At 44.8% G+C, this 11,331-nt stretch overlaps 1 protein-coding gene across 2 annotated transcripts in view; it reads left to right on the top strand.

The window, feature by feature from the left end:
• The first annotated feature begins 7,088 nt into the window (after positions 1-7,088).
• The window catches only part of atp13a2 (ATPase cation transporting 13A2), a 29,622-nt gene continuing 25,379 nt past the window's right edge, over positions 7,089-11,331 (top strand). For both annotated transcript variants that reach the window (XM_083768464.1, XM_083768463.1), the window contains exon 1: positions 7,089-7,283. In XM_083768464.1, coding sequence (XP_083624590.1) covers positions 7,271-7,283 — 13 coding nt within the window. In that variant the 5' untranslated portion in view covers positions 7,089-7,270. The remainder of the gene's footprint in view (positions 7,284-11,331) is intronic.

The following is an 11,331-nucleotide window of genomic DNA, read 5'->3' as shown; positions in this document are numbered from 1 at the left end:
TAGGTCGAAGGGTTTGGTTTGAGGGCTGGCTGATTGTGGTTGGTCTGATACCACTGTGCGATGGTATTCTCCTGTGGGTCGGTGGCGGTCTTGGTCACAACTGGTGGCCAACAGTTGTAACCAACACCGCCACCGACTCACATAGAATACCATCGCACAGTGGTATCAGACCAACCACAATCAGCCAGCCCTCAAACCAAACCCTTCGACTTAGAAGAACGTGAAACTGCAATGGGAAAGTTGAAACCCGGAAAAGCAGCAGGGATTGATGGCATACTGGCAGAAATGATACAGCACCTGGGACCTAACGCAAGGACCTGGCTTGTGGGGATGCTGAACACATGCATAGCACAGAAAACCATCCCTTCTGTTTGGAAAAAGGCCGAAGTGGTTGCAATCCCTAAACCTGGCAAAGACCCATTATCCCCGAAGAGCTACCGACCCATTTCCCTCCTGCATCACCTACAAGCTCTATGAGAGGCACTAACATTTCTGAACAGACTATATTTACATCAATATGTCTGGGTCCCCACCTACTCACTCAGGGTTGACGTGTCACACCTGCAGTGATGGGAGGGGCACCAAAATGTGGTGTTTTGATTGGTTGATGGGGGCACTCCCTTAGTATAAAAGTGTATGTTTTGTGTACACATGACCTGATGAAGATCAAATAGATCGAAACGTTGTCAGTATTTCAATACAGAACGTTTTTTTTTATACCTGTGATGTGCGGGCTCCATCCAATACCTACACCAGTTGTGATGCAACAGAGTTTGCTGTGACCGTTGTGAATTATGGGTGGTGTGGTCTTTGCCAAGACGGTGGATTGTGGCTCATGCCTTCCTGCTGTTATTTGTCATGTTGGTGTTCTCTATATCTTTTCGTCCTGGGCATGACGTTAAACTGTTCCGTTCGAGAGGACCGGCGACCCTCGAATGTAAACAGGAGTAGCAGCCTCTCTTGTAGGTGATGCAGAGGAGGGAAATGGGTCGGTAGCTCTTTGAGGATGATGGGTCTTTGCCAGGTTTGGGGATTGCAACCACTTTGGCCTTTCTCCAGACAGAAGGGATGGTTTTCTGTGCCATGCATGTATTCAGCATCCCCACGAGCCAGGTCTTTGCGTTAGGTTCCAGGTGCTGTATAATTTCTGCCAGTATGTCATCAATCCCTGCTGCTTTTCCGGGTTTCAACTTTCCCATTGCAGTTTCGAGTTCTTCTAGGTCGAAGGGTTTGGTTTGAGGGCTGGCTGATTGTGGTTGGTCTGATACCACTGTGCGATGGTATTCTCCTGTGGGTCGGCGGCGGTGTTGGTTACGACTGTTGGCCACCAGTTGTGATGCAACAGAGTTCGCTGTGACCGTTGTGAATTATGTGTGGCTCCCTGAGGTCCTTGATCGCCATTGGGTCCAACAGTGGTCATTGAAGCGTGCGCACACATGCACCTACACACGCACAGGCGCACATGCGTATGCACACCTGGACCTTTAAATGAACAACAACACAAAAACTAAGGCACTGGTGTCGGACTTCTGGTTTACCGGAACGGGGTTCAACTCCCTGCAGTGCCCTGCTCAATGTGTTGTATTTCATTCATTGGTCCATGGTCTCAGAGGTCATTGAGCGGCGCGCTATAGTGCGCGATTCTTCATCATTGTTGAGGATTTAAAAAAAAGGTGAAAATCAAGGAAAAGCAAAAGGCTATAGTCCATGGTCACGGACCGCATACTGGTCAAGGTCATTTATACTGGTGAAGATCATTTACTAGTCTTATGAAGGTCATTTATACTGGTCAAGGTCATTTACTAGTCTCATGAAGGTAATTTATAGGTAGACGCCGTTGGAAGGCTCAACACAAGCCGATGCCCCTAGAGATCCATCCCAAAGCTTCCCTCAGGGAGCCCAGCAAGCCAGCTAGCCAGCAAGCCTGCAGCCTTACTGTGCAGCCACAGCCACTCAGCCCAGACCAGCAGGAGCAAGCCAGGCTCCAACCCTTGCAGCGCAGCCTTAGGCCGGATAGTCCCCCTGCCTGCACTTCGTTGCCTTCCTGGCCTGTCTGCCTGCCTAGGCGCCTCGGTCTTCCTGTCTGTCTGCCCTGGCCTGCCGGTCTGAAACTGGTTTAGACTAACTGCGTGCTTGCCAGCTGCGCTGGCTTGCTGAGCTCGTATTCTGAGCTGGCTGGCTTGCCAGCAAGGCTGGTTCTGTTGCTGCAAGGCAGGGCGGGGCAGACCGGGCCAGGCAGACAGAGAGCCAGGCCTCGAGAGAGGCCTGGCTGAGCTGACTGAGCAAGGCTGGTATGGCTACAATGGTTGACTGCAAGGGCTGATGTGCGCTGGCTTGGCAGCCTGACTTTCTACACTGGCTGACTGGCGGAGCTGGCTGGCTGCGTTGGCTGACTGGGCGGGCTTGCTGGCTAGCTGGCTTGCTGGGCTCCCTGAGGGAAGCTTTGGGATGGATCTCTAGGGGCATCGGCTTGTGTTGAGCCTTCCAACGGCGTCTACCTTGATCTTCGTCCTAAGAAAGAAAGACAGAAAAAGAAAGACATACCCAAACTCAACTACGCAGCTTCCACATGAGGAAGGCAGGCAGGCAGGCAGGCACGCACGCAGGCAGGCACAAGCTGCCTGCGTGCTTGCTTCGCCCTCCAGTTGCTGCTCCAGTTATTTGTTTTCCCTCAAACCCATCCTCAATGTGTTGGGTGAGGTTGAGCTCTGTCCAGCACAGGAGCGGCCGGGACGGAAACCAGCTTGGTCTTTAGTCAGCTTGGTGTCTATGAGTGGCATGAGGCGTTGGAGTAGCAGCCTCTCTTGTAGGTGATGCAGAGGAGGGAAATGGGTCGGTAGCTCTTTGGGGATGATGGGTCTTTGCCAGGTTTAGGGATTGCAACCACTTTGGCCGTTCTCCAGACAGAAGGGATGGTTTTCTGTGCCATGCATGTATTCAGCATCCCTACGAGCCAGGTCTTTGCGTTAGGTTCCAGGTGCTGTATAATTTCTGCCAGTATGTCATCAATCCCTGCTGCTTTTCCGGGTTTCAACTTTCCCATTGCAGTTTCGAGTTCTTCTAGGTCGAAGGGTTTGGTTTGAGGGCTGGCTGATTGTGGTTGGTCTGATACCACTGTGCGATGGTATTCTCCTGTGGGTCGGTGGCGGTGTTGGTTACGACTGTTGGCCACCAGTTGTGATGCAACAGAGTTCGCTGTGACGGTTGTGAATTATGGGTGGCTCCCTGAGGTCCTTGATCCCCATGGGGTCCAACAGTGGTCATTGAAGCGTGCACACACATGCACAAATGCACCTACACACGCACAGGCGCACATGCGTATGCACACCTGGACCTGTAAATGAACAACAACACAAAAACTAAGGCACTGGTGTCGGACTTCTGGTTTACCGGAACGGGGTTCAACTCCCTGCAGTGCCCTGCTCAATGTGTTATATTTACATGGTTTATTGGTCCATGGTCTCAGGTCATTGAGCGGCGCGCTATCCTCAACAATTCTTCATCATTGTTGAGGATTTTAAAAAAAGGTGAAAATCAAGGAAAAGCGAAAGGCTATAGTCCATGGTCACGGACCGCATACTGGTCAAGGTAATTTATACTGGTGAAGATCATTTACTAGTCTTATGAAGGTCATTTATACTGGTCAAGCTCATTTACTAGTCTCATGAAGGTAATTTATACTGGTCAGTCATATACTGGTCACGGTCATTTATACTGGTCACGGTCATTTATACTGGTCAAGGTCATTTACTAGTCTTATTGAAGGTCATTTATACTGCTCAAGGTCATTGATCAATATCAATGACCTTGATGACCCCAAGGTCATTAAGTGGCATGCTATAGTGCGCGATTCTTCATCATTGTTTACGATTTGAAAAAAGGTAAAATCGCAGAAAAGCGAAAGGCTATAGTCCATAGTCTCGGAGGGCATACAAAAATGTGTGGTGCTATAGGCTACAGGCCGTTCTGGAAAATGTGGGACAGAGGTTCATCGTTGGCATCCAGGGAGTGTGTGTGCATAATTTGGCATCGACCGGGTTAATGGTGCTGGAGATTAGCTGTTAACAAACTGACGGACACACACACACACACACACACACACACACACACACACACACACACACACACACTCACTCAGAGTGCAAAACATACTCTATCCCCATGGCTTTGGCCTGGTGCCATACCGTTATTAATTATTGCCTACAATGTCAATTGTGAAATTACTTTACCGTTGCAAAATTTACATTTCAACGAATGGACCTCGTAAAACAAAACAAAAACCAAGGCACTGGTTGTGGTACTTCTGGTTTACCGGAATTGGGTTCAACTCCCTGCAGTGCTCTGCTCAATTTGTTGTATTTACATGGTTCATTTTTATTTTCTGCTCATTGTGTTGCCTTTTCATAGATGATAACCCCCAGGTTATTTAATGTGTTTGCACTCCCTACAGTTAGGTTACCAAGTCTATTTATTTATTATTTCTGTTCACTAGAACTAGAACCAATTACCAAAGTAGGCTTTCTAATGACACAACTCGCCTTTGTTTTTATGTGTAGCAAAAACGTTCTTTTTATTTACGCCAAAGAGTAGAGGCTGGTCTGCATTCATGCGAGCGGGGAAGTTTAGAGTAACATAGCTCTAAATGAAACGCATTAGAGCTATGGACCAGAGCTAGTAGTCATAGCACTTCATGGTATATGCATAGTTTATATAGTTTCATTATAGATATATTAAACAGAGAGGACTGGAGTCAATTGGGTTATATTATGTTTAACACTAATTTGAAGCTGTCAAAATCTGACAGACTTCTGGCGGCCATGGCCACGCCCACTTTCGGCCAAGCCCACAAAAAGGACCCCCCATGTCATTTGCCAGGCAGGCTCCACTCTCAGAGATATTTGGCTCCGTCTTATGAGCTAATTTAGAACTTCCTGTCTGAGAGCTAGCTAATTTAAGACATCCGGTTGCCTTCAGAATAAAATAAGCTTATTGAATTCGTTAATTAAATAATTGTCAATGCCCCAAGGCACAGCACTTTTTTGAGCGTTGACCTCAGTAGAAGGTCTGCTGCTGTGAATTTTACACCTCTCCCGCTTAGCGGAGAGTGGGGTGTGGTACAGGACATCTCCCCGAACGCGTGGGTATACTGCATCTACAAGTAGTACAAGATAAATTGAAACCATTGACACCTACTTCGATGGTTCAGTTGTCATCTATGCCGGGGAATTTAGCAGCTCTCATTCAAGCGTTTTTTCAAAATCCAGGTCACACATTTGATTGCAAAACAATCTGTGGTGTCACTCAACAACTAGTGAATAGCATCTTACTTGGCCTTAGGAATGCACAATGACCCATTAGATTTTATACACAAACTAGTAGTTGGTATGTGTGGTGTCCACACAGTTGTTCAAGCAAAACATACAGACATCTGTACATTCTGTGCCTGGACAGTTGAAAGCAATTAACAGAACAATAACGGAGGACAATTTGGAAGAAGATGATGATGATGTGGTTTTATGCAATGAAAGTCTAAATGACAATATGTGTGAAGCTATACCATTACCAATTCTAACATTTCTACAACAGACATCTGCTATCAAAAAAATTCACACACGGCTTGAAGAAGCAGCAGCGCAGGACTCAACATTTAGACGGAAACTTGAGAAATTCAATCTAGCCAACACATCAGTGTCATTAGTGTCTCAGAAATTTTCTAGGACAGACGTATGCACCATATTAAACAGCTTTGTAGAATACACACTTCGGTCTCCTTTCCTTGGAGATGACCTGCTTTGCCTGAAAAGTCTTAGTCTGTATAGTTGTACTCAATGTGGTGACAAGGCCTTACCATCTACAAAGAACATGTCACAATTCATAGTGCAGCCACTTGACGTGTCACAAAAAGGCATCTTAGACACTATTGCACAAATATTACCTGCTCAATCTGAACAATGTGAAACATGTCAGCAGGAAAAGAGCTTATCAACATATGAAGTAATTAACAGCCCACAGACCTTACTTCTCCTGTTAAGAGCTGGCACAAAAATTCCAAAAACGTTCAATTTATCCTGTCTGTACCACCAAAATGAGTATGCTTTGACCAGTATGTGTGTATTTTTCGACAGGCCACCATATGCGTCATTGTACATCCTTAAAGATCATAAATGGCATATCTGGACAAATGAATCGAATGACACAGCAGGCTATACCTTTGAGCTGATGCAAAGAACATCCGCTCGACAGCACACAAAGACAGTAGTCACAAGTAGTTTCTATGTCGTGTCATACGAGAAAATAAACAGTCGAGAAATAATCAAGTTTCGTCAGGACAAACAAATGCATAAATGCACAGACAGATGCAATCAACGCACACAAGTGACACCCATTCCAAAGCTAGAGGTAACTCCTTGACCTGACTTAGCTTGCGTAGAGAAAGTGATTTCATGTCAATGCCCCAAGGCACAGCACTTTTTTGAGCGTTGACCCCAGTAGAAGGTCTGCTGCTGTGAATTTTACACCTCTCTCGCTTAGCGGAGAGTGGGGTGTGGTAGAGGACATCTCCCCGAACACGTGGGTATGTCCAGATAGTTGCCTCGCGGAGGCCTCTTTGTCCAGTGTCCATTCTGGGTCCGGAAACGGTACTTTTTGTCAGCATTGACCCCAGTAGAAGGTCTGCTGCTGTGAATTTTACACCTCTCCCGCTTAGCGGAGAGTGGGGTGTGGTATAGGACATCTCCCCGAACGCGTGGGTATGTCCAGATAGTTGCCTTGCGGAGCCGTCTTTTGTCCAGTGTCCACTTTATAAAGTCCATGCACTCCAGTGAATAGCATTTATCCATTTAGATAACTTTATTATTATTATTATAAGGATTTAATTACTTATTCTTACACAGAAACATAATGTGTGTCTTATAGCATCATATAGCATCATTTAAATGCTTAATTTGTAGTTTTAATGTGCAAATTAAACTTTTTTTCAATACTCTAGAGGGTACTCTTATTTTGAAGAGATCGTCCACCGGAAGTCTTAAATTAGCTCACTAGATTAGCTCACTAGACGCTGCCTACCATTACCATTATGACTCGAGAAACCCGTGTAGCGGAACCATAGACTGTAACGAAGCTATAACAAAGATGGGCTATAATATAAGAAGCTCATGTCGGTGGTTTATGACTATTCACTTAACAAGACATTAGATATGGTGTCAGATGATGATGATGTTGTTGTAACTTGACTTGAGGACTATCGTCACACAGTGACCAAAGCAGGATGGACAGACATGGTAAGAGAATGCTTGGAGTCTGATCAGCATAATGTTGCTTTCCCCCTGTAGCTTACAACATTTGAACGGTTCAAATGTTGTAAGCTACAGGGTTCAAATTGAACCCATTGATTGATCGATAAGGGGACGGTCACTGCAGTCTATTTTTGATTAGAGCTATGGATCAGAGCTAGGGAACACCACCACCACGGCTAGAAAACATTTGGTTTTGGTGGTGAAACTACACAGTTTTTGCTTGTGTGTTCACAGAACAAGCTGTCTACGCTACACTCTACTACAGCAATTAACACTAGGCTATGTCTTGACTCTTGTGTGTTGTGTATTGTATTGTCATAGCCCTGGAACATGACTGCCATGATGATTATGAATACGAGAGTCATGAACCATGGCTAGTATTGTCATATCTTATCTTGTATGACCCAGACACAGTGTTCATTGCTGTAACTAGTAACTAAAAAGTACTTCTACTTGGCAAGTTGCAATACCACAATATAAAAATACTTTATTAAAAGTATAAGAAAATTGCACAACTACAATGTGAGCTTGTCGATATCCTATGTATAAAATGGGGATAAAGTGGTTAATGTATGTTATATAATACAATAATTTATATCTGCAAAGTATATAAACAAAAGTTTTCTAATATTGAAAATTTGACATACATTACACCACTCACTGGCTGTTACTATGTCATTAATTAGGCCTTAACATGACATAGTTATGGGGCGGTTGGAGGCTCAGGGGTAGCCCCTCTCGGAACCCCCTGGGTCAGCCCAATCCGAACCGAACCGGGCTGACCCGTAGGGTCCCTGTGCGGTGATGTGATTTCATATGGAAATGTTGGAACGCAGACATAAATACCTTCGGTAACGTGATTTCTGCGCTGTTTGACGGCTTTTGTTCGTTTCAGTTATTCTGAATGTGTGAACTATAAGTACCTATAAATACCGCTGCGAATTCTCCTGTGCCGTTAAGTATTTTTAATCTTTGTTTGACCGATTTGGTCGCTTTGATTCTTCTTTTCCTGCCTTGTTTATTGACATCCAATTGTACCGCCTCCAGCTGTGCGGTTGGCTTGTGCATCCCTACGTTCCTGCCTCTGATCTGCTCTGTCATAGCTATAGCCACTAGCTAGCCAGATAGGCGGTACAATGAGGTGTCAATAAATAAGGAAGGAAGAGAAGAATCAAAGCGACCAAATCGGTCAAACAAAGATTAAAAATACTTAACGGCTTCCGCAGCACAGGAGAATTCGCAGCGGTATTTATAGGTACTTATAGTTCACACATTCAGAATAACTGAAACAAACAGAAGCCCTCAAACGGCGCAGAAACGACGTATCCGACGTATTTATGTTTATTTATGTTCGCGTACCTGGTGGCAAGGTAGAGGTGGAATAGGACCCCATGGCTACTGGGTCTCAAAAATGTCAGAAACTTCAGTAAGTACCATTGGGTTCTGACTTGTGGGGCTAGCTCAGGGGTAGATTGGCTGGATGGTAACCGCAAGGTTGCCAGTTCGAACCCGGGCTCCCCCAGAGTTAAGTGTCGAAGTATCCTTGAGCAAGATACGGAGCCCCTAATTACTCCTGATGTGCTGGTTGGTGCCTTGCATGGTTTCCGCCACCATCGGTGTATGAATGTGTGTGTGAATGGGTGAATGAATGTAATGCACAATCTATGTAAAGCACCTTGGATAAAGGTGTTATATAAATCTACCATTTACCAAAAATTGTAGGCCTAAGTGAAATATCCCTTGAAGCCTAAGTAGCATAAATTCCTCAAAAACAAGTCTTATTAAGAAAGGTATATTAAGTAGGCTATATATATATCAGATTAATTTATTAATAATTTATTATTGACCAATAACATCTATTACCTCTGACAAATAAATTGAACAGTTTGCTATGCAAGGCACATTCTCCAGCAAAAAGATACATATACAGTCAATACCAGTTTGACATTGGTACCACTTTTGTGTCGAATAATAAGTATGAATAGGCCTACAGTCTTGTCTTGTGTTTGTTAAGCTCTGTCATTTCCCTTTTGCCTGAAAGGCAGAATTGTATTCCCCTGTCAGTTTCTGTTAAGACCATACTGAAAGTTAGGGCTTTCTCTTTTTGGTTCTCACTTCTCTCTAGCTGCAAGTAGTTTTTTGCCCTACTTGGAATTTCTAAATAGCTGTTGCTAAAACGTGCTACGTGATGTCTATAGAGACTTTTTGAAGTATGCTCATATATTTTATATTGTCTGTAAATACAATTTAATTTCTGGGTAAATTGTACAACAGCTGTAAACTTGTGTGACAAATGCAGTTGAAATTGAAGTCCATTGGCGAAAGGGCCTTTCTGTGTGGAGTTCTCCCCGTGTCCCCTAGGGTAGGTACCCTCACAAAAACATGCAGTAATCCTGGTCTCTAAACTGCCCCCCTGGCCAGCCTGATGGAGGGGAAAGGAACTGGTTGGAATAACGTGTTCCTTCCACGCGCTACGTCCAACAAAGGAAACTCCCCCCTGTCAGGTGTAAAGGAGCAACTTGGACACTCGGGCATGAAGGAAGCATGAGTTCAAGTCCGTTGCTCTCCCCTGCGGAGGGTGTGTAGAGCCCAGGATCACATTAGATAATTGACACCAGGGCCGTGCAGAGAGCACTGAGGGGGCAGGGGCTCAAACTTCAGAAAAGGGCACATGACGACGATTTTTGGGGGTGGTCTTTTTGTGGAGTGCGTCCCTTGTGCCATTTCATGTCATTGGACAGTAAAATAAGCAATATGTTCTCATTAGTCTGAAACTAAAACTGACTGATGGCAGATTAAAAGATAATTCATTATGATAGTGGAATTATCATTAAGGGCCAATGGCACTTATTGGCCCCCCCACACAAGCTCTTATTGGCCCCCCACACAAGCCCTTATTGGCCCCCCACATAAGCCTTTTTTGCCCCCCACACAAGCCCTTATTTGCCCCCCACACAAGCCCTTATTGGCCCCCACACAAGCCCTTATTGGCCCCCCACACAAGCCCTTATTGGCCCCCCACACAAGCCCCTTTTGGCCCCCACATAAGCCCTTATTGCCCCACCCCCACAAGCCCTTATTTGCCCCCCACACAAGCCCTTATTGGCCCCCCATATAACCATATAAGCCCTTATTTGCCCCCCAGATAAGCCCTTGTTTGCCCCCCACACAAGCCCTTATTGGCCCCCCACATAAGCCCTTATTGGCCCCCCACAAGCCCTTATTGGCCCCCACATAAGCTCGTATTGGGCCCCCACATCACATCCCCCCCACATGCCCTTATGTGGCCAAAAAAATAAATAAAAATCTTCTTTTTTAGGGAAAGGGCACTTTCTGCAAAAAGGCAAGGGCTCAAGTCCCCCTAGCCCCCCCCCCCCCTCTCTGCACGTGCCACAGGGGTGAAACATGGGTTACAAAATCGTCAGATAAAAACTATAAAGAAAAAAGAAATTTAAGTCCACAGCACCAAATGTCTAGGTTTTTTACACCACACCAAAAAGCCAGTGAGGTGTTGTGCAAACCTGATATGGTTTGTGTTGCATTTAGCAAGCACCAGCCTTGTCAATGGAACTCAATTCCTCCTTGATAAGCAGTTTATTGCTGAGTAGGAGATAATATACGAATAATAGAGTGACACCGTCTATGAGTGACACTGAAACTTTGTAGATAATCTGGCAATTTAGATTTATTCAGCCTTACAGAAAGTATTAACTAAGACTTTGATACTTTTTGTGGATACTTAAGGGTTCTTACTGGGAGGTGGAACGTGGAACAACATTATGTGGTAAAAACTTAAATAATGTCCTGCAATGCGGTTAAAAAAATAGTAATAGTAAAAAAATATGTGTTGTTGTTGTTTGTCTAACGTTATTTGGTCATTAAACTGAGTGGGAGATAAGTTTTACCCGCTTCCATAAATTGTCTAACATTAACTTGCTATCCATGTGATGGTATATGGTCCCTCAATTAAATAATAAAAAAACAGGAAGTGTTCTCATTTAAATCACTGCTTGAAACCATAAAACACACTGTA

Source organism: Protomyctophum parallelum, assembly GCF_964188405.1.
Source record: "Protomyctophum parallelum genome assembly, chromosome: 7".
In the NCBI taxonomy this organism is placed as follows: Eukaryota; Metazoa; Chordata; class Actinopteri; order Myctophiformes; family Myctophidae; genus Protomyctophum; species Protomyctophum parallelum.
The sequence above is the reverse complement of the archived record's forward strand: the minus strand, read 5'-3'. Positions and strand labels throughout refer to the sequence as shown.